The sequence below is a fragment of the Pleuronectes platessa genome, chromosome 10 (assembly GCF_947347685.1).
Source record: "Pleuronectes platessa chromosome 10, fPlePla1.1, whole genome shotgun sequence".
NCBI classification, from domain to species: Eukaryota; Metazoa; Chordata; class Actinopteri; order Pleuronectiformes; family Pleuronectidae; genus Pleuronectes; species Pleuronectes platessa.
The window spans coordinates 2,998,665-3,020,514 of NC_070635.1; the positions used below are offsets into that span (position 1 = coordinate 2,998,665).

At 44.7% G+C, this 21,850-nt stretch overlaps 1 protein-coding gene across 1 annotated transcript in view; it reads left to right on the forward strand.

Annotated features, from left to right (window-relative positions):
* Nucleotides 1–21,850, forward strand: part of znf385d (zinc finger protein 385D) — a 95,654-nt gene that overhangs the window by 37,994 nt on the left and 35,810 nt on the right. The window contains exon 3 of the mRNA XM_053432211.1: nucleotides 17,785–17,927. Coding sequence (XP_053288186.1) covers nucleotides 17,785–17,927 — 143 coding nt within the window. The remainder of the gene's footprint in view (nucleotides 1–17,784; nucleotides 17,928–21,850) is intronic.

Sequence of the window (21,850 nt, forward strand, 5' to 3'; positions counted from 1 at the left end):
CTCCAACCGCCATGTTTAGCCTCAGTTCCTCCCTGCAGGTACGAGCGGTTATCTCCTGTTAGTCCATTCAACCCCGGTGATGGGAAACACATGGAGGGGAAGTGGTTTTGGGGGGAAACCAGATTCAATCCCACAGGGGCTTAGTGGGAGGGACGCAGGCCACAATGTCCTCGGCACGCATGTAAGGTGGGTTACACACAAGCCACATTTCACAGGGCGCACTTGTCGGCAGCGGTGCGGATCATGAAACCTCCATCACAGCCGGCGGTCACCAGCTCTCTGCTCAGAAGAGGCTCGTGGTGGTGGTGGCGGTGACGTGGGCCGGAGCTTCTCCCGTCTGCCGAGGAGGAGCCGGGAACTTTTCTCTCCCGTGAATGACTCACCGCCGTCTCCGGCAAATAACAAACTGAAACGCTTCGGCTTAGTAATTTTTTTTTTATGTTATATTTTTCTCAGCTCTCTGTTGTCATGACACTTTCAGTTCTCGCCGCTCTGCAGAGTTGCCTTGGTTATAGATATTACAGAGTGTTACAACATCTTTGAATTACACCGACGTGTCAGTGTGGACGAGCTCAGACAAGTATTCATCTGGTGCTGCATGAAAAAATAAGACCTCAGTGCAAATTGACCTCTTTTTGGAACATGTCTGTAGAATAAGAGTTGAGAATAAAACTAAATAAAGCAGATTACAGCAGAGTTTTTATCTCAAAATGAACCTTGAAGTTGCATTTTGTTTTTTAGCACAAACTGTCTGGAGCTTCTACTTCTTTCTACACAAGTAATGTATCTGTTTACAGCACAACCAAGCAAGCGCATGTTGCTTTAATAAAGAGAACTATTAAAAATAATTGCAACCACGATTGGATTTCATGCTGCAAGCGACGACAGCAGGACACAATGAGAGGAGATGGGTACAGTGTGGAGGCTGCTTCTTTAAAATAATTATAATGATAATAACTTTTTTATGTAGCACATCTCAAAACTGTGTCACAAAGTGATACAGATAATGAAAATCAAATAAAATCATAAAATATACTGAGAGGAAACACTATAAATAGATTCAGCTGTTCCTGTTCCATTGCTCCCTTGCAAAACATGTTGTGATATTCTGCTGAGTGGCCTTAAAAAACTGGAAAACAGAAACATGTTTGTCTGGATCTGACCCAAAATGTAACGGTCTCTTTCTTGGTTCACGTCCCACTAGTCCACAGAAAATCACTCCTGTCGTTTTTGAGTAATCCAGTTGACAGATACACAAATGATCATGAAAACAGAACTCTGAGGTGATAGCAGATGGGTTAAAGTTGCAGAAAAATTATGAATCTGAATTATTTATGAACTGCATCTGCTTCACATGATGTTTCTGTTCAGCGGGGGGGGGGGGGGGGGGCACACGGGGTCGACCTCCCACGGACTCGGATCTGATCGAGGCCGAGCCAATCAGAAGTCCTCCTCTGATCCTCTGAATCTTATTTCTCTCTTCACAAAACTCCAGCTCCTCTTCCTCGCTCTCTCGGCGGCTGGCTCTGGTAAGTGGAGAGCCAGCCTGTTGACCAGATAGCCCTGTAACTAATGAAAGGCGTCATGGAGGTGACAGCAGGATTAATGAAGTGTCCCGGCCGGGCGGCACTCGCACTCGGCTCACCGGGGCTTCTCCTGCCGGCCCGCAGCCGCCGCTTAAACGCTATTCATGGTGACAAATAATGCCCCATTCTGCCTGTGACACCTGCAAGTCAAGGTTAAAAAACACATTCGACACAGCCGGGCGCACGGTGGAGGACGCCAGGACGAGGTGGGGGGGGGGGGGGGGGACGGGGGGGGGGACGGGGGGGGGGTGAAACCGGGATAAAGGAATGGAAGATGGAAGGGAGCAGGGGATGAAGACAAAGAAGTAGAGAAAAGCCCGAGCTGCCTTTTCTGATATAGAATAAACTTATTTACTGGAACCGGGCTCAGAGGGGGAGTTTGGGGGGGAGATGGATGAGGGGGTGACACGGGGGGGGGGTGGACGGGGAGAGTGGGAATTCAGGATTAATTGAAAACATCTGCGCTGTGCAAAACGTCTGCAGCAGAGGAGCCTGAAGGAGATGATAGCGGAGAAGAATCACACAGCAGCACTCCAGGACATTTGTTGTATTCTGTTTGTGTTTTTTTATTTTTCATCTGTGATGTCACTGGCTGAGGCTGTGAGGACAGATATCCCTGTGTGTGTGTGTGTGTGTGTGTGTGTGTGTGTGTGTTTGTGTGTGTGTGTGTGTGTGTGTGTGTGTGTGTGTGTGTGGTCACGACGTCCCTTTGATCAAGAAATCGTCTCATCTCATCTGCAGTCGATAGCGACGGCTGGAGCTCAGGAGCGGTCAATTCTGTCTGACCTTCAGCTGCAGCGTTACAGTGGGCCAATCAGACAGAGTGTGGGTGTGTGTCTGTGTGTCTGTGTGTGTGTGTGTGTGTGTGTGTCAGATGGAGGTTGAGCATGTGTGCTTATACCAGCCCACACAAACACTTTGGGAGGTTTGATGATCACACACAGGGATGTTCCTGCTCAGACCCTCGGGAACAGTTAAACCTCTGTCCCCTCAAACGGGTTAACAAATATGTTCCATGTGTTTAACGGCCACACACACACACACACACACAGACACACACACCCACCAGGCAGATTAGAGATGTTCCGATGCCAGGAAATGCTTCACATACTCCAGAAAATACCAGGGCGTGCATCTATGAGCATGCAAATCTATGAACTGATCCAATAACACGTCTCTGAAGTATATCAGGTTTAGAGACGATATCCAGTTCAGACTTTTATCGCTTTCAAATACAATGAACAATGCAGCAGGAGACATATTCAAAATAACACCGAAATCTGTTAAATTAAAATTTCAAACTGGAGAATAAAAGCGGTTCTATGACATTTATTCTCTTTATGTATTTGTTTTTCAAAGCCAGACCGAACGACAATGGAAGCAAACATCACTTCCTTTTGTTGCATAAAGCTGTTATAATACGTTATATAAGTTATTTTTTCATTCAGGTATCGGAAAGGGAAACTTCTATTGCAGATATACACATGCAGGTGTTATCATTATGTTTTTCTCAGCGGCACGAGCTGGAGAGGGAGACAAAGATTTTAACTTTATGCAAAAAGCTGACAGGCTGGACAACCAGGAGACCGTGGACATTGTTTATTCCCCCTGTTTGTTTTCTGCTCAGAATCACTGATGCTCCCTGTCAGTGCCCCCTCCCCCCCCTTCCCCCAGATCCTGTGTGACATCACTTCAACAAGCTACCAGGACTCCAATGAGGAACATGACGCGTGCCGGAGAAATTAATGATGTGGTTGTGCGCCTGCTACAGTGGAAGCCTGAGTTTGTAGATTAGTGGCTCAAGGCTGAACATGCCTGTGAGCTCCAGGCTGATGAGAAGCAAGAGAGAGTCTGACACTTCCCACTTCATCCTCTCCGGGTAATGAACAGCGTATTAATGAGTAAATTCACACACAGCGATCGGAGCAGGATTCGTTTACAGCGTCTAGACGTGATGTGGCCGGTGAGAAGCCATTTGTGAACCACTGTTTACAGGCCCGTGGTGAAATCAAATCCTCCGAGAATCAACAGCAGCCTTCAAGTGGTAGCACTTAACCGTGATGGAGGCGAACCGAGCGGCTCCTGTTGAGGCTTCTGTTGGATGAGGGACACGTCACGTCCGCTGACAGCTCCGACAGCTCCGCCCGTCGGACTAATGAGACCCGATCGAGGAATTGGCAGAGCGGAGATAAAGTGAACGCTCATTAATGCCAGGTGTGTCCAGGAACGCTCGTGGATGAGATGTCATCATCTGGATCGGGTCTCCAGAAGGCAGGTGGGAACACGACCTCCACGTCAGTGTGAGGGAACGGGAAAACGTTATGAGCTGCAGATAAATAAATAAATAAAAGTAGAGGAAAGGACGAATGACAGAGACGTTTCAAGGTAACGACGTCAGGTGGGAAACAGCTGCAGCATTATCACATTTTAAGTCGTGAATTGAAAAACACGGCATGTTCTGCTGTTGCTCTGACAAGACATCACCTAAAACACTCCTTTATACGACCGGTAAGGAAAACATCACAGTTAGAATAAAAAGGGAATTGTCCTAAAGTTCATTCACGCAGAATAATCGGAAAAAGTTAAATCCCAACAATTCAGAAATCGGGTAAAACATGATTCTACAATCGCTCTGTCGTGGAAGAATGTCCGTTGCCCGTCTCTAGGTCAGTGGTTATAAAACTTAACGAGGAGTTTGGCTCTTGAAAAGTTAACTTACATAGTCAGGAAGAAAGCTTCTCAATTTTACCATATCTGGGAGATGTTTTTGGACTTTATTATAAATGGTGAAATTGAAGTGACTAAACTGTTGTGAGGAATGTGTGCTGTACTCTGTACCATCTTTGTGACTGTAATTTATTTAACTTATGTATATATTTATTTAATTTTTGTTTTAATTTAGTTTAAACTAAATTAGTACTTTCATTGTAAGTTTTTGTCCTTCTTGAATTTATGTTTTAATCATTTACTGTCAGTTTTTACTGCCATATATTCAGGTTGCGGAAGGTTCTTATATGTATGTAAATTGATATAAATGTATAAAACCAATAAATATATGTTTAAAAAAAACCCCCATCATTCTACAATCAGCTCCACGTGAATCTCTTTTATCGTCAACCAGATGTTTTTAATGATTCACGGTTTTAAATGATTCTTTTACCACAAACATCTGATCCTGTTCCTTTTGTTATTGTGCAACGAGAAGTCAGAGTGTGTTCTAAACGCTCTAAACTCATTAATACACACACACACATGTTTACAGTTGTTTCCACATTCCGACTTCAAAGCTCATGAACGCACCCGAGTCGGAAAACAACAACTTTACAACTCGGTGGAAACGGGACCTTCCCAGACACACGTGGGTCTGCACAGTAACAGCTGACAGAGATTGTGTGTCTGTGTGCGTTGATGTTTTTCTTCTGGCTCATCTCACAGCTGCAGATCACCGCCAAAGCAAACTGGTTTTTAATATATTATCGGTTTTTTTTCTTATCCACCTTCGTTATTACGAATCGTGCAATTTCCATTTAATTTCCATTCTCATTATATTGCACAGGAAGAAGGGAGGGGGGGGGGGTGAATGGAGCTGTGCAATTCTTCTGTGTGTGTGTGTGTGTGCGCTGTGCAGCTGTTTATATCTGTCTTTATGTGTAGTGTTGTGTGTGTGTGTGTGTGTGTGTGTGTAAGTGGGTGTATGAGCTGGCTTGTATTTTGGCCGGTGTTGGTGCATCATCAGAATCTGCTGATTGTGTTTCCTTTAGTGTGAATCTGTAATTTGTGCATATTTCATTATTTAAGGGAATGGTTGTTTATCAGTGTAGGTCTGTGTGTGTGTGTGTGTGTGTGTGTGTGTGTGTGTGTGTGTGTGTGTGTGTGTGTGTGTGTGTGTCAGTGGGTGTATGAGCTGGCTTGTATTTTTGCCCGTGTTGGTGCATCATCCGAATCTGCTGATTGTGTTTCCTTATAGTGTGAATGTGTAATTTGTGCATATTTCATTATTTAAAGGAATGGTTGTTTAACAGTGTAGGTCTGTGTGTGTGTGTGTGTGTGTGTGTGTGATCCAGGTACTACTCAAGTTGTGGGGACATAAATCTCAGAGTTAATGGGGAGTTCCCTTCCTTGTGGGGACATAATGATAGGATGTGGTTCACTTCACTTATCCGTCTGGTTTGTCCTCGTTTGGACTATGTTCCCGTGTGTGTACATGTTAGACTGTGTATGTGTGTGTGTATGTGTGTGTGTGTGTGTGTGTGTGTGTGTGTGTGTGTTTGTTGCTGGCTCCTGCCTTCCACCAACTCATCTTCCAATCAGATCATCTCCTGGTGCAGCAGACAAACCCAGGTTCACCTCCCCTGATCGTCTCTGTGGTCGCTCTGCATGTTTAAATGTGTCTCGTCTGTTTGTTCACAGTCTGCTCCTCTAATTCTCTGTCTACCTGTGTTCAGATCCCACCTCCTGCTGCTCTGCTCTGCTCTGCTGCTCGGCTCAGCTCTACTTTGCTCTGCTGCTCGACAGATGCCGACATGCTGTTGTTTGAAACCTGGATTGGAAACAAGGAACTGTTTGCACGCCTGCCCTGCTCTGTTGTCCCAGAAATCTGTTGGACTTTTCCCAGTTCACCTGAACTAAAACCATCACATCACAATCACATCCAGTCGGCCTCGTTTTTATTCACCCATGCAAGTTTAACAATAAATATCTTAACCTTCTCCTGCTCTCTGCTCATAGAGTCCAGAAACATCCTCAGATCAACAGCAGAATTATTAAATTATGTAACATTTCTTCATTAAAATGTCTTTAAACAACTACGTTATATATTCTGTTGACTTGTGTTCAAAACCAGAGAAATCTCCAGTTTTATTTAAAGTGACAGGACGTTTCATTTTGCTGCAGAATCTCACAATCTGCAGGCATCAAGGCAACAAAGGAAAAAGTCTCCGTCAGCCAATCAGCTGTTTTTTCCTTCCACTGTTTGTATTGGTCTCTCTTGATGGATCATGATCACTTTTTGCCGTTTGCTGCACAACATGAATAACACTTGAAAACAAGACCTCAGCAACATCTCCCATGATCCCACGCTGCTTCACGACGCCTTTGATCTAGACACCCCTAGTGGCCAAAGATATGTATTGTTAGTTTAAGGTGACGACTTGTTTTGAGATAAGGGTTATTTTACTTTGAGAACATTTCTGGGAAATAAGTGTACGTCAGTGTTATGTCTATTGAAGTCATTGAGACACAATGTGTGTGTGTGTGTGTGGAAGAGCAGCCAGTATGTGTGTGTCTGTGTGTGTGTGTGTGTGAGTGTGTGTGTGTTGGTTGCATAGGCAGCAGCGGCCTGATATCAGCTCCTGTTGAGTCTGATTACAACCAACCAGAGACAAAGAGAAAGAGAAGCATGAAAAGAAAGAGAGAGAAAACCACACAGAAGAGAGTGAAATGAAGACGTGTGTGTGTGTGTGTGTGTCTGTGCATATGCATGTGTGTGTGTGTGTTGGAACGAGTGTGAGCTTCATCAACAAAGCGTAAAAAAGAACGAGTAAAAGCGGACGGACAGAAATAGACAGAATCAATCCGTGCACTTACCTGCACTTAAGTAACTGTGTTACTATCAGCTTTCTGATCAGTAATCTGATTACTTTAACTTCACGTAAACAAGAAACCTGGGTTCTACAATCGGGGTATCGGCGATGAGAGAAACACGATTACCCTGCTGCTCTTCTCCCGGAGAGAAGACCTCAGACGGGGAAGGTCTCGCTGTGACGGCCTCACGAAGGGAAAGATCGTTACATGTCCAGATTCAAAAATTAGTTTTGCTCCAACTCAAGCTAAAATTGAAACTAAGCCCCTGAAATAAGGAGAGAGACAGTTTAACAGTTTGATATTTGTAAAATTAAAAGGACAAACTGTCAACACAACACACGACGCACAACCCACACACAAACCAAGCATCACAAAGCAGCAAATACAAGTGAAAGAAATCTGCCGTGGTGACAATTAAGGTTTGAGATCAGTGACAGACATAATGACAAGAAACTGTTGAGAAAAATAATGAGTTTTTCCCGGATATATAAATGTTAAATAAGAATATGAAGTAATTGTCCATTAATTATGTTTACGGTAATACATATTATCAATTTACTCCATTGGTTTCAATCTGTATTAGCCTGCAGACATGAAGCAACAAAACACATTAAAAATAATGATTGCAATATAATTTTCATCCATAGCTAAATAACAAAGGCTCAATATATTTATAGCTGTTTATCAAGAACCACAAACTTTACTCAGGAGCAAAAATTTGACATTTATTGTGATAATTATCGATATCTGCTGAAATTAACATTTTGTATTAATGTCATTTTAATCTACGTCTCCAATAATGATGATTCATTCAGAGTTATGTTTCCGGGCATGTGGTGAATGTGAGCTTGATATTCTCTCTCTCTCCTTTTTGCTCTGTTTGTGTCTCCTCCACCTTCCCCCCCGTGTTTGGAACGTGACCCAATTTTCTGCTGTAATGGTTTTTCTTCTTCTGTGCCAATCAAACGTGTCGAGTGCCAGTGAGAAAACAACAAGACACAAAAAGGGCAAGTCGGGAACGAGACATGAGAAAGAGAGACACAGACGGAGGTGGAAACCGAGAGAGAGAGAGAGAGAGAGAGAGAGAGACGGGGAAGAGAGGGAACCGAGGGAGAGCGAGGGAACCGAGAGAATAAAGAAAAAAGGAACAGAGCTGGAGATAGAAGCAGGGGAAGGGGAGTGAGATCAAATAATGGAGAGAGAGTGGGGGGAAAACAAGAAGTGTGTGTAAGAGAGAGAGAGAAGCTTGGTTGACACGTTAAACAAAAATGAGACACCTAGAGAGAGAGAGAGAGAAAGAGAGAGAGAGCGAGACAGGCGTTTGTGTTAAAATGTAGATAGATACCTCAGACAGAAAAGAAAGAAGCGAAGGGATCCAGTGTGTGGAGGGGCCTGAGAAGAGGAGGAGGAGGAGGGAGACAGAGGTGGAGGGAGGGGAAGAACTAAAGAGGAGGGGAGGAGAGAGAGAGAGAGAGAGAGAGAGAGAGAGAGAGAGAGAGAGAGCGAGCAAGGGAGGACTGGTGTGAGGAGGCAGATCCTCAGACAGCAGCGGTGTGCAGGAGTGCAGCGTGCAGACTGGCCACTGACGTGCTGTGGGATTGAACACACACACACAGACACTGAGACACACACATGCACGGACACACGCACACACACCCCTGAGGAGTGTATGAGACATGCCCAGGCTGCCGTCCATGGACACACACACACTGGCAGGGCACCAGAGAGGAGATACAGCAGCAGACCCCCGAGCCTGAGGAGGAGAGCATGGAGAGCAGCATGTTCTTTGGTGAGTTTGTATTTGTACGTGTGTGTGTGTGTGTTTGCATTGTGGTTACATGCATAATGTCATCCTAGTGTGTGTGTGTGCGTGTGCAGACAACATCTAAGCATAAATGTGTGTGTTCTTACTTATTCTGGATAATGAAGCCATGAAAAGAATAATCTCTGGTTTGCATTAACATATATACACAACTAGAGACCTCTTTTCTCTTTCTCGCTCTGTGTGTGTCTGTCTGTGTGTGTGTGTGTGTCTGTCTGTGTGTGTGAGTGTGTGTGTGTGTGTGCAGACTCCATCTAAGCCTAAATGTGTGTGTTCTTACTTATTCTGGATAATAAAGGCATGAACAGAAGAAGCACTGGTTTCCATTGAAGAAAAGCAGTGTGAAGTTACACGCCTTGGGGTCCTCTTTGCTCTGTGTGTGTGTGTGTGTGTGTGTGTGTGTATGTGTGTGTGTGTGTGTGATTGTGTGTGTGTGTGTGCAGAATCCATCTAAGCCTAAATGTGTGTGTTCTTACTCATTATGGATAATAAAACATGAGGAGAAGAAGCACTGGTTTCCATTGAAGTTACACACCTCAGTGTGTGTGTGTGTGTGTGCGTGTGTGTGTTCCCTGCATGTGCTTCATCACAGTCAAATGCAGTGTGTGAGTGCACAGCCCCCCCCCTCCCTAAGGTGCATGTGTTCCAGCCTGCCTGTTACTTGTTCTGGGAAACTAAAAGAGATAGATAGATGGACCTGGCTGCCGTCACTTGCAGAGAATAAGGAAAAGTGAAAAGCGAGTGTGTGAAGTTTGTCGCTGTGTGATCCTGAGACGTGTGTAACGAGCCTCAGGTCACGATCTCCCTCGAGCAGCTGCAGAGAATCCAAGTTTGGGGGATTTTTAAATGCTGGTTTATTTGCAGGAGATGTTGAAAAATCCAAAATAAGATCCAGAGCGTCCAGCCTCGAGAGCCTCTTGATATTTTGTGTAGGATGTGCAGAGAAATTAAAGGAAGCCTCCCACCATTAGTTCCTGCACAGAGGAGACTGGAGGAGGCTTAGAGAGACTTAATGCGCGAGCGGCTTCTCGTCAAGTGCTCTTCTCACGGCCGGCTTACAGTCACATCGGAGGAATAATTACACAGGGATCCGGAGTTCTGAGGAGGTGATTTGTTAAATGAAAGACTCTCTCTTTCTTTTTTTCTCCCTGCTTCATCCCGGGGATTAAAAGCGATCTGAAGTTACAGAGCGTGGCTCGTGGAAGCGAGACGGATTCTATCCTGTTATGCCATACACACACACACACAGAGGGAGGAGGAGGGCAAGGGGGGGGGGGGGGGGGGGGGACCTTATAAATGAATGAGCTGTCAGGTGCGGAGACAGCTCCGGCTCTTTGAGATTCACCGCGGCTGTCGGTCAGGTGTGAAGGCGCTGGAAGGCAAAGAGAAAAAGGGGAAGGTGAAGCGGGATGGGTGGGTCTCTGGTCTGTCTGGTCCGAGGTTAACCCGGAGTCACGAGGGTGGAGGAGGCCTCTGACCAGAGAGCGGTTCATAGAGGGGTCCCGGGTCGCTGCTGCCGGTTTTGTCCGTGTTTTTGCCAGATGCAGTTCTACGACCCGGCTTATCTCCACCGCTCGGCGTAAAACAAACCACCAAAACAAAGAGGAGTAAAGGTCAACGGTTGTGTACAGGATGTGCATCAGTTTAGCATTTATGAGCCCCGGCCCTGAGTGCACCACTGAGAAAAAATAGATGCCATCTATTTAAAGATTAATAACACAGCTTGTTCCCCCGGCGCTGCATATCCGCTGTTTAACTGCAACATGTTTTCTGTTCAGATGATTTATAGCAGGTGACGTATCATGAAAAGAGCCGACGAGACCCTTTGACCTCCCGAGAAACAAGAAACCGAAAATGGAGAAAAAGGGAAAGAGCGGATCCCTTCTTCTCATTTAACGCCGTCTGCATAGGTGGAGAACCAGGCAGTAAAGAGAACCGTAAAGGCTAATAGGTCTTGAGTGTGTGCTGCAGCCTAACAAGCCATTAGTGAAGTGGAGTCGAAAAAGGGGCCCTGAGAAAATCCATCCCGGGGGTCTGGCCTCGCGTCGTTTTGGTTAACGTCAGATTCACTGTGTTTGTTAAGGAGATACAGAATTTTAATCTGAAGGAGACGGAGATAGAATCGCAGCTCGGAGGCCACACGCTGATTTCACGAGAACACAAGAGCTAATCCTGTAAAGGTTAACGGGAGAATCAGTGGAAGTGTGTCTCTCAGAAATAAGAAAAGCTTTGCATTTCCCCCTCTGGACTCACTTTGTTGGTTTTAATAGGGAGTGAAATGATTTTCTCCCCTGATCTCAGAGCACGTGAAGGGTCACGGAACACAATCAGCCGACTCCATGAGAACACAGAGGTGTTAATCACATCCGGAGCGTCCTCGGCATGCCAACGACTTCCAGTGGAATTCAGATTTATCTGGTAATTGGATTTGTATTTGCTGTGGGAAATGGGCGGCCATGCCAGAGTGATCTTTTCATTTCGAGGCTCTCTGGCTCCGCGGACTCCCCGAGCCTCTCTGGCCAGATCGTATCGGAGGAGGCAGCAGCCGCGGTTCAAGATGCCGAGAGGAGGCGGCCGGCGGAGGAGAGCGGCACAAGATGATTAATTATTAAAGCCAGTCGGCGTCCTCCAGACATCGTTTTTACACCCCCCCTCTCTCGACATGCTGCCGCAGGGGTAAAGAACGCTTGAGCCCAGATAAGTGAATGTTTCAGGAAGGGCAGTGCAGAGGACAGTCTCGAGTCTGGAGCAACACACACAGACACAAACACACACAGACAGACACACACACACATCCTGTCCAGTGAGCTGCTCTTTACATCTCGTACTGTACGCGCTGCATCATTAAACGCTGCCTCAAAGAGAATGGATAAACAAAGACCAGTGGGTAAAAAACTTTCATCAATTCTGATCAGTTTCAAAATGTTTCCCCGGCGTCAAGTCGCGTCTCGGCTGCACGACGTGAGCCCCGGGTTCAACGTGTGTGGCAACCGGCTCGTGCTAATTTCATTAATTAAAATTTGGTTTATGAAAACACGAGCCTGCAGCCGAATATCAACTGACGTGTTTGAAGCTGCGTTAATTCATTTCCTTTTTTATTAGCCTCTTGGAGATGCAGGTGTATAAAAACACATCAGGGCCTTAAGAAGATGATCTGGTTAACGTGTTAACTGTTTATACGACTACGCAAAACTAGCATCTGTTTGGAGTCGTGTTTCTGGGGAAGTAAAATATTCATTTACCACAGATTTTATCTTCAACTATATTCAAATACATCTTAAGCTTTATTAGATGTTTTCCTAAGTGTTTTTGTTAAAACAAACACCTGTTGGTGACAGACAATGCCGGAAATGTACGATTTTAACATAATTTGGAGCCAGAGCGGATATCGACCAATCAGGAGTCAGTCTGGGCTGTTAAATACGACGTATCACACCGTTTTTATAGCGTAAAATAAGAACTTGAAAACAAACTTATCGCACTTGTACAAACATCAGTGTGATAAAAATGCCTCAAAAAAATTGATTGACGTGAACGTTGATGTTTTAGTTTGGTCCATGTCCCATCTGCTAACTTGGAGGAGATAGAATACACGACCTATACTGCAGCCAGCCACCAGAGGGAGCTTCAGATGATAGGGCTTTACATTTGTGGAGCTTTCATGTAGATTTCATAATTTTCCTTGAGCTCGACCCAATAACCTTTAACGTTAAAGCAGTAATGCAATAAATCTCTTTGTATAAAAGTATAGAGTCGAGCTGTTTTACAATCTGACTCTGAAGCTCGGCCATTAAAAGTGTTTGTTATAATCTCATTGTGTTATAAATGTGTAGTTACAGTTTAGTAAAATGTGAATCCTGCACAAAATGCACAGAGAGTCGGGTTTGAGGGTTAATTAGCTGAATATCTCTGAGGTTATTACATAATCACGCTCAATTTCATGATTTATTTTGAATTTGAACGTGGTTGGTCTCATGTTTGTCGTTCATCTCGGCTGCGGACGGAAAGTCGTCGTCCTCGGCAGCTTTCTGTGTGGCCTCAAATAAAACTAAAATAAACCCGTGGTCAGATTTTACATAAACAAACATTTTAACACTTCCAGATCTCACATTAATCCACCGCGTACCTTCATGAGAGGCTCGTTGTGAGAGGTCGAGAGACAAGAGGTCATTCACCTCATCAGGGAACCGGAGCTCAGGAGGTTTCATGAAGAGAAGTGACACGTCAACAGGGTTTTCATTCAAATGACCTGATGTATTCAATTTGTTTGGATCGGACTCGATTCAGGTTCTTTTGTTTTCATCGTCTCATCGATGCCTTTGACCGAAACTTAGATTCAAGGAGCGTTAGCATCGTGTTGAAGAGACGTTGGAATGTTACAAGAATAAAGTTGTAACTTGAGAAGACAGTCGTGATTTAACGGGAAATAGAATCGTAATATTATGAGAATAAAGTCGTAATTTAACGAGGAATTGGATTTATACTCCTGGATCTGAAACTTTGTAACCAATCTCACCTTTTCTCGAGAAACTCTGACATTTCTTTAAATGTTACTCGGATGTTACCGATGATAACTTCCCTGTTCGACTGAAGTTTATTTGATTCTTACACAATCTTTTCAAAGTCCTGATACTTGTTGTTGTTTGCGAAATTTACAGGAAAGTAAAACTTAACAAGATGCTCCACGTTCCTCATTTTAGTGCAGGTAATATTACGAAGAATTATAACTTCACTGCTGTAACACTCCAACTTTATTCTTGTAAAAATCTGTTCCATCTCTCTCCTTTAACGAGTCTCTGACACATCGAGGATAAAACCTGTCGATTCCTCTGTTTTCTCCTCAGCTCTCAGTTCTGCTCACTCACTCCTCTGCCAGTTGTTTTAATGACTGTCACCCGATGACCTTTTCCATGTGGAGCGACTCTCTGAGCGACTCTAGATGCAGAGCGGTCCACGGCGTCAGATTCCGAGGCTCAGACCACCGGGGCCCCGCTTGCCACCGGAGTCAGGATTTAGAAACTGTCGACCAAACTCAAATATAAAACATTTTTTAATATTTTAGCCCAAACTCAAGTCAAATATTGACACTTCTGACAAAATTATATTTATGGATATTTGTTTATCTGCACACGGCTCTTCCTTCAGAGTCCGGTGTGCTGCTCAGAGGTTGAAGGTTTGAGTCCAGTTCAGCAGCCAAGGGGTCATTTTGTGTCTCTGCCTGATATTTTGTGTGTTTGCTGTTGGTGACAGACGACCAGGCTGAGGAGGGGAGAGACACTCACCCTCTGCTGCGGGGCTGGAATGTGTGTGTTTGTGTTTGGGCACGTTGAGCCAGGTGATGACTGCTGTGTTACCTCTCACAACGGGAAACAACACAAAATCAATTTAGCTTTTCGACACCTCCACGCATGGCGAGGTTCAGGAAGAGCTGCCCGGGCCTTGGTTTTACTCAACTATGTATTTTCCCTTCGCCACGTTCAAGACTCTGAAACAGGATTGCGTAAATACTACTCAATCGATTTCAATGAAAGTTTGTGCACAGGTACGATATGAACCAAGGAAGGACCCATTCAATTTTGGAGGCGGATAAATGGATGGAATGAGATCTCTTACTTGAAACACAAGCCGGAAGATCCCAGGACCTGGAGGATTGAGATTCTTCCCAGATCCATTCATCTCCCTTCCTCTGCCAAGGAGGTTGTGATTTTAATGGACATTTGTTAGTTTGTCAGCAGGATTAGGCAAAAAACTACAGAACCAATCCGCATGACATTTTGTAAAGAGGTGGAGCGAGAGCCAAGGAAGAAGGAATTGGTGTTTTGGTGCAGATCCAGATAAACGAGCGGGTCCAGGATGTTTTACTATTTTCACTTGTTTCTTCAGAGTCATACGACCATCATGGCTTCAGTACATAGAATATATTTGGTATTTATTTAGCAGTTTTCCTGTGTTATTGACGGTTCATAGGTTGTTTTATGCATTTTTCTATCCCACACCATTCATACACCGTCAGCACAGCCTCAGAATGCAGACTGGAGGAGCTGGGGATCGAACCGCCGACCTCAGTTAGTTAGTTATTGGGCGACCCACTCAACTGTGGACGGCAGTGGAGGTTTGTCGTACAGACTGAACAACAATAAGTGATTCAATGGAATCATTTAACGCACATTAGTGAATTTACCACGTTGTTCCTGTTCTGGTGTGAAAAGGATCGATTCACAGTGGAATTCACTTCCATGTTCCCCCCCCCCCACATCCCCAGCATGAAGTGAAACATCTTCAGTGATCGCTTCACTTTCCATCTAACAGCAGTTTAATTTTTAATCTGTTGACTCCTCTGGTTTACGAGCATGTTGAGCAAGCGGATGTTAACATTCAGCTGAAAGCTCCTCGGTGTCAGACCTCAGCTTGTTGCCGTCCTGACATTTTTTTTTTTTTTTGCGGTACATATTCTTATGGTGAGATATTTGAAAAGTTCTCCATCGATGGAAAACAACAAAAATACATTTACTCACACATGTGAACCCAGAGTATTCAACTTCATTTAACACTGCAGCAGGAAATCAAGTGTTTGTTTGTTCTGCTAGTTTATATAATTCACAACCCTAAGTTCTTTAACAGAGTTTCCTTTTAAAAACTTATTTTCTTCTTGTATAATAAACTTAACTCCTGCTGCATAAATTTATAATAGCTGCAAAAGCACAACCTGTAACATCAAACCGAGGATTAGAACTCATACATATTAATTCAAATTCAAAAACTATTGAATAAGAAATAAGGCCAAAAGGTCCTTTCTGCATAAGTGAGCACTTTTATCACGTTCAGTTTTCATCCGTGTGGATGTTTCTGCTCGGTCGAGGGATCAAAACGCTTCTTCTCTTTCAGACAGGGACAGAAACACGAGGCCTCGATGGGAGTTCCTCGTTCAGCGGTGGAACAGATTATCCCGAAACTCGCGGACACGTCAGCCCGGTGATGACACGTCAGATTCCATCTCCCGTCAATCAGCCGACTAAACGCGACCTTATCAAACGCGTTCACATTTCGGCGTGTCAGTCCTCATTTCGCCGCGGGGCTCGTCCCACACGTCTCAGGCCCTGGTGTGTTCAGACGGCCTGTTTGGAGTTTGGACTGTCGGAGCGGCTGATGGTGGATTCGGGCCGACAGGGCGAGGTGTGGCGTGGCGTGGTGGCTGACGTCAGGCCGGCGTGTCGGGCGACGCCGCGGTTGGACGATCCCCCACAGAAAGGACATGCTTTGTTAGAAGTTGGAACCGGGGACGTGCCTCCACATGAGAGAGGCCGCCTGTGTGTTCTTCTTCCAACAGATGGCAGCGCTCCGGCAACTGGAGGGAGAAGACAGAAGACTGGAGCGAGAGAGGGGGGGAGGGGGAGGTTGTCTGTGGCTCTTCTCCCGCTCTCTCTCTCTTTCTCTCTCTCTCTCTCTCTCTCTCTCCTGCTTCCTGTCGTTTTGAATCTTGGTTTTATTTACCCCTCAACGCCGCCCGGGGACCTTAAACGTGGCAACCCTTGTTTTTTTTTTATCCTCCTCAAGACGGTTGTTTGAGTCGATGTTGGATCTGCCAGCACTTCAGAGCCACAGCTCCACCGTAAAAAAAAGTGCAGCGATAAAAAAAAAGAAGAAAAATCATCCCTCTGGTTCTCATTATAGCTTTTTTTGTGAAATGGCTTCTTTAATTCCTAATGTTTTGGAAGACTGTGATGCTATTTCTTTTTTCTGGGATCCTGTCATGTTGAAATCAGCCCCGGTGCTGTTTCCAATCGGTGGTTTCATAAAGCGCTCCGCTGGCGTCGTGCACTCACATGACAATAAAAGTGAAGTATTTACTTTGTGTTTTTCCTGGACGTGCGTGTGCCAGGACGCTTTTTACCATTGAATCATCTCCTCGGCTGCAGTCGTTCCACTTCAGCTAATCGTGACGCCACTGCCAGGATGACGACATCTGCTCTGCAGGGAGGAGCGTCGGTGCTGCGTCGGTGCTGCGTCGGTGCTGCGGTGGTCATCTGCCTGTTTTACAGCTTGTTCTCAGCACGCAGTTTAAATCTGATCATGATCACAAGAGGGCATGTAATCGAGAGGAATCACGAGCAGACAGCCTGAGAGAAATACAAGATCTCTTTGAGCCACTTAGCGGTAATGGAGATGATTAACCAGAGCGATACAACAGTAGAGTAAAGTACAAGTCCTGAGGTCGAGTGTACAACTACAGGGGGTAAAGTTATGAGGTGTAAATAACAAAATCTGATACATTTTGTGAGTAAAAAAATGCAAAGAGATAATAAAAAATATCAGGATCAGTATGTGTGACGCACAAAATGTCAACTCAAGGTCCTTTCACACAGATCTTATCACTCTTCATCATCTGAGACGTGTTTAAAAGTTCCCAGAAGGCCGTGAGGCGCCTGTGAAGTTCACCCACACTGCAACTACACACAGTAATGAAGTAAATGTACTTCGTTTCATCCCAACGTTACGACAAAGGGATTCAAAATGACGATCAAGAGACATACAAAGCTACAACACAAAACCACAGAGAAACCAGCAAAGAGACACACAACTGACAAAAAGAGAATTAAAACAACAAGCGAGACACAAAAACTACAGTAGATGCTTTTTACCTCTTTCCTCCTCTATATGCAACTGGACGTCAGAACACACACACACACACACACACACACACACACACACACACACACACACACACACACACACACACACAGTCTGGATGATTTCTGCAGCTCATCACGTTGCCTCTTCTCTCCCTCCCGACAGGTAACACGTGTCAAAATGGCCTCTTGCCGGCGCTGATGCGTCCCAGCCTTCCCAGTATCCAGGCCGCACTGGGCATGAAGCAGTTCCTGCCCTTCCCACTGGAGACGGCCTCGGCGGTCAGCCTGTTCCCGGGATTCAACACGGTAAGACTCGTGCCGACCACCTGATCTGCTCGCTGGGTTTCTGCAGCTGTCCCGCTCTGAAGGATCTGACCGTCCTGCTCATAAACTCCTTGTTCTTGTCTAATTACCCATGATGCATCTCGTTCTGTTGATGCTTCTGAAGCTCTGGTGCCAAACTCTGATTCTCGGTGTTGACGCTCTGCTTGAGACGAGTAAATCTGAGGAGGAAACGTACGCTTGTGCTTTTTGTTTAGCAAACATTCATTTAGTGGAAACAAGACAGAAAACTGTGCGAGTCAGAAATGAAAAAACCGAGACACAATAATGGAAAAAATGTGTAACAGTGCATTTCGTTTGAATATTCAGCTTTGTCTCGGTGATTTACTGACAGCTGTGTCTTTAGGCTCTGAGGCCGAGAACCCATAAAGTGTGAGCAGGTTATTTCTCGTTGAGGAATTTGGCCGCCGAGTACAATCCATCTCCTTGTTCACATTCACATCTGGTTCTTCTTTAAGTCAAACACAGGAACATAGGTTAGCAGAGAAGATGTTGAAGCTTGTACACAACGGGCTTCACGCACCGGGGGAGTTTGTTTCTTTGCGTGAGTTATTCACACATCAACCAGTTTCTTCAAACATTTGTTTCTTAGCCAAAAAAGTGACGTAGTTTTTTTAGTATTTGCCCGAAAGTTGGTTTTCTGAGCTTTCACATGACAGATAAAGGCATCAACCAATCACTGTGGCCGATAGTGGACTACTACACTGCTCTGGGTCACCAATCCTGTCGTTGTCCTCTGATGAGGCTAGCATCCATGTAAAAGTGACCTGGGGGCCCTTCATCGAATCAAACCCATGATTCATGAGAGACGTTCTAGTCTTCAGCCAAATCACAAAGGCTTTAGCAGGAGGTTTGTGGCTCTGGGCCTCTTTAGGGAGTTTCCCACCAGTGTTGTTGAAGCCGATTGTACAAATTTAAGGTGGTTCTTGCCAAATTATCACTGCTGTGGATCAGTTGTTCTTGGGGGCGGGGGGGGGGGGGGCCCTCTCAGCTCGGGGGCCCGAGGCAGGTGGCTGATTTCACGATACCCTGTTGCAACGTCTCTGGCTCCTTCTCAAGGCAGCAGAACCCCCCCCCCTCCCTTCCTCTTATCTATGAAAATCATAAAATCATAACTGGATGACACTGAATCATTATTATTTCTGACGAATGAGCTGCTGCAAATCTGTTCAAACCTTTTCCTGACAAATTGTTGCTTTTGCAAAGTTGCATCATCGCACATTTCATCAGTTTGAGTGGTTGTGATGCAAATTATTGACCCCTGAGTAATTTTTTTGCATTCTGGTCATCACACCCTCATTGTGTAAAAAATTGTGAGTTTATACACACAGTGTTTGGTTTAGTTTGGTTTTATTTCAACACAAGTACTTGAAAATGTGGTAGAAACCAGTAGTGTCTGAATGAAACCACACCCTGGGAGTACTGGTCCATTAAAGGTCCTGTTGAATAAAACACAACTGCTACAGACGATGCGTCTGTTGTCAGGAATTCTGAGAACGTTGACATTTTGTGAAACAGGCTGGATTCTGCATCATTGGCTGTTTGGACGTTAGAGAGGAACCTGAACATCTGGAGGAGGAAAGAGTCAAAATGCACAAATGTGGCAAAGTTGTGCGACTAATGTGGACTTATTTTTTATTTAAAACACAATGGAACCTTTATATAACCTTTACACCAAACCTATTCTTCGCTAACACTTTTTTTTATGACTGTAATTTCATATTAATGTTAGAGAATCAATGCTCAGCGGGTCATTAACATGAGGAGAAAACTGTTTCCAAAATAAACTCCGAAACTAAAATCTGTTTAGCGCTCGATGACGTTCCCATTGTGTCAGTAATTAGGAACAAGTCCCAGTTAATTGTGTAAATTCTGAAGGTATTTGGCTCATGAATTGAAAAACAATAACAGTTACAGCTTTCCCTCCTGAAGCGTAATTAACTCATGACCTGAACTGAACTCTGTGGTTCTCCGGAGACGAGCTCTGTGGTCTGTATGTTTTACCAGCGACCCTGAACGCCTCGCTGCAGAAACCTGAACATAACGCAGGCTGCAGGAATTATTGTTGTTCTGCATCAGGAGGCAACCAAATAACAAATCAGGTTTGAATTTCTCAATGTGTGAATCTGTAGATAAAAATGTGATTTGAGGACAGAGGCGGTGGAATGTGGGACAGATTGTCCACATCCACAGTTTGTGACATTAAACTTGACTAAACCCTTTCACACACATATCAGTGTCCAGGACTTGCTGATATGAAAACTTGCATTTCACAGAGAAAACAGAGCTGAAGAGATTCTATTCTATTTTGTATTTGCAGCTGAAGCTATGAGGCCTGACTTTCTGCTCGAAGGAGCACGCTGCAAATAGTTCTGCACAAAGCAAAACAGTGAAGCCACAGAGCAAAACACCAACTGTTAGCATGAGAGGCGTAAATATTTGTTTTGGTTCAACTGTGAAAACTGTGGCTGGACAATCTAAATAATTAAAGGGAGGGGGGAGGACATCAGCTGATATATGTTTCTCTAATACCTCGGTCAGGCTCTTCTGTCACCTGCCTGGTTTACTGTTTATATTTGTAAGTATATATTAAGTACACAGTTTTTGTTTGATCTGGAATTGATTTCCTTTAATCGCTCTTTTTTATTTATTCTGTCAATAATGGGCGTCACATGTCAGAGACGAACTCTTTAATCGTCCATTTCTCCAGCTTCTGTGATCTGCTGTTAACAGTAGAATGTGTCTGCGTCGACCTTATTGGATTTGCAACCAGCGAGGCAGTATTCCTTTTAAACAGGGCACTCCCCAGCTGAGCACTTACTGCACCAGGACTCCTGTGTGCACGCTGGTATGGATCTATTGATCCGCCTTTTGAAAGCAGAGACTAATTATGAGGGAAATTTGTGGCGAGGTCATCAAAAAACATGATGACTACTGGCAGAAAAAAGAATAACGCTAAAAGCATAAAAGCTTTTTTAGTTATTTGAATTACGGGGGATGGCTCAATTTAAAAATGTGGAGCGAGAGCTTGAGGGGTGTGGAGCCCAGCTGGATGAGAGTGAGACTGAACCCCATGAAGGGAAACGAGCAGAGACACCACAGAGACACGTCTGGAGACAGAACCCACGAAAGAGGCAGATTGTTTATATGCAAGAAGGATTTTCAGGAGAAAGTTCAGGAACACATCTCATCTGTATTTAACAGACTTGTCTGCAGGTAATGAGGAACACACTTGATGGAAAGCTGATGCTGGATGATAGTAATCACCTCCCGCTCCGCCGCACAGACACACGCCTCCCTCGCTCTTTCAACCAGACGCTCTGTCTCTCTCGCTGCCTCTCTTTTCTTTCAGCTCTCAAACTTTCCCCTGAAAGCTGCAGAGTCTCTTCATCTCGAGCAGAAGCTTGACGAGAAGACTTCACACCGAGTTGCTCTTCCACGTTCTGTCGACACAAGCGCTTGCTGGGAGTTTGGCTCCGAGGGGGCGATGCACGGAGTCTGTTCTCCAGCTTGCAGTTCTGATCAGAACCTTTTTTTTTTCAGGTATCACACAGCAGGTGAGAAAAGATGATCTGAAGCACGTATATAAACTGTGCAGGAAAGAGCTGAGAAGTCAAATCAGTGGCACAGAGGAAACATCCGGGATTCAGATGGTTGCTTGAGAAAGACGATATGCAGTAAATTGCACTTTTGGTGCTGAAAGTAAAAGTACTGCTTCGAAATAAGGAAATTAGAGAAGAGGTCAACGGGGATGAATAGAAAGGAAGCTATTATTTCATGATGTGCAATTTTTTGGTAAAAGATGAAGAAGGAAATGAGGAGAGATGGAGGGAAACTGGAGGAAGGAAATAAGAGAAAAGGTCATAGGATACAAAGAAGGAAAGGAT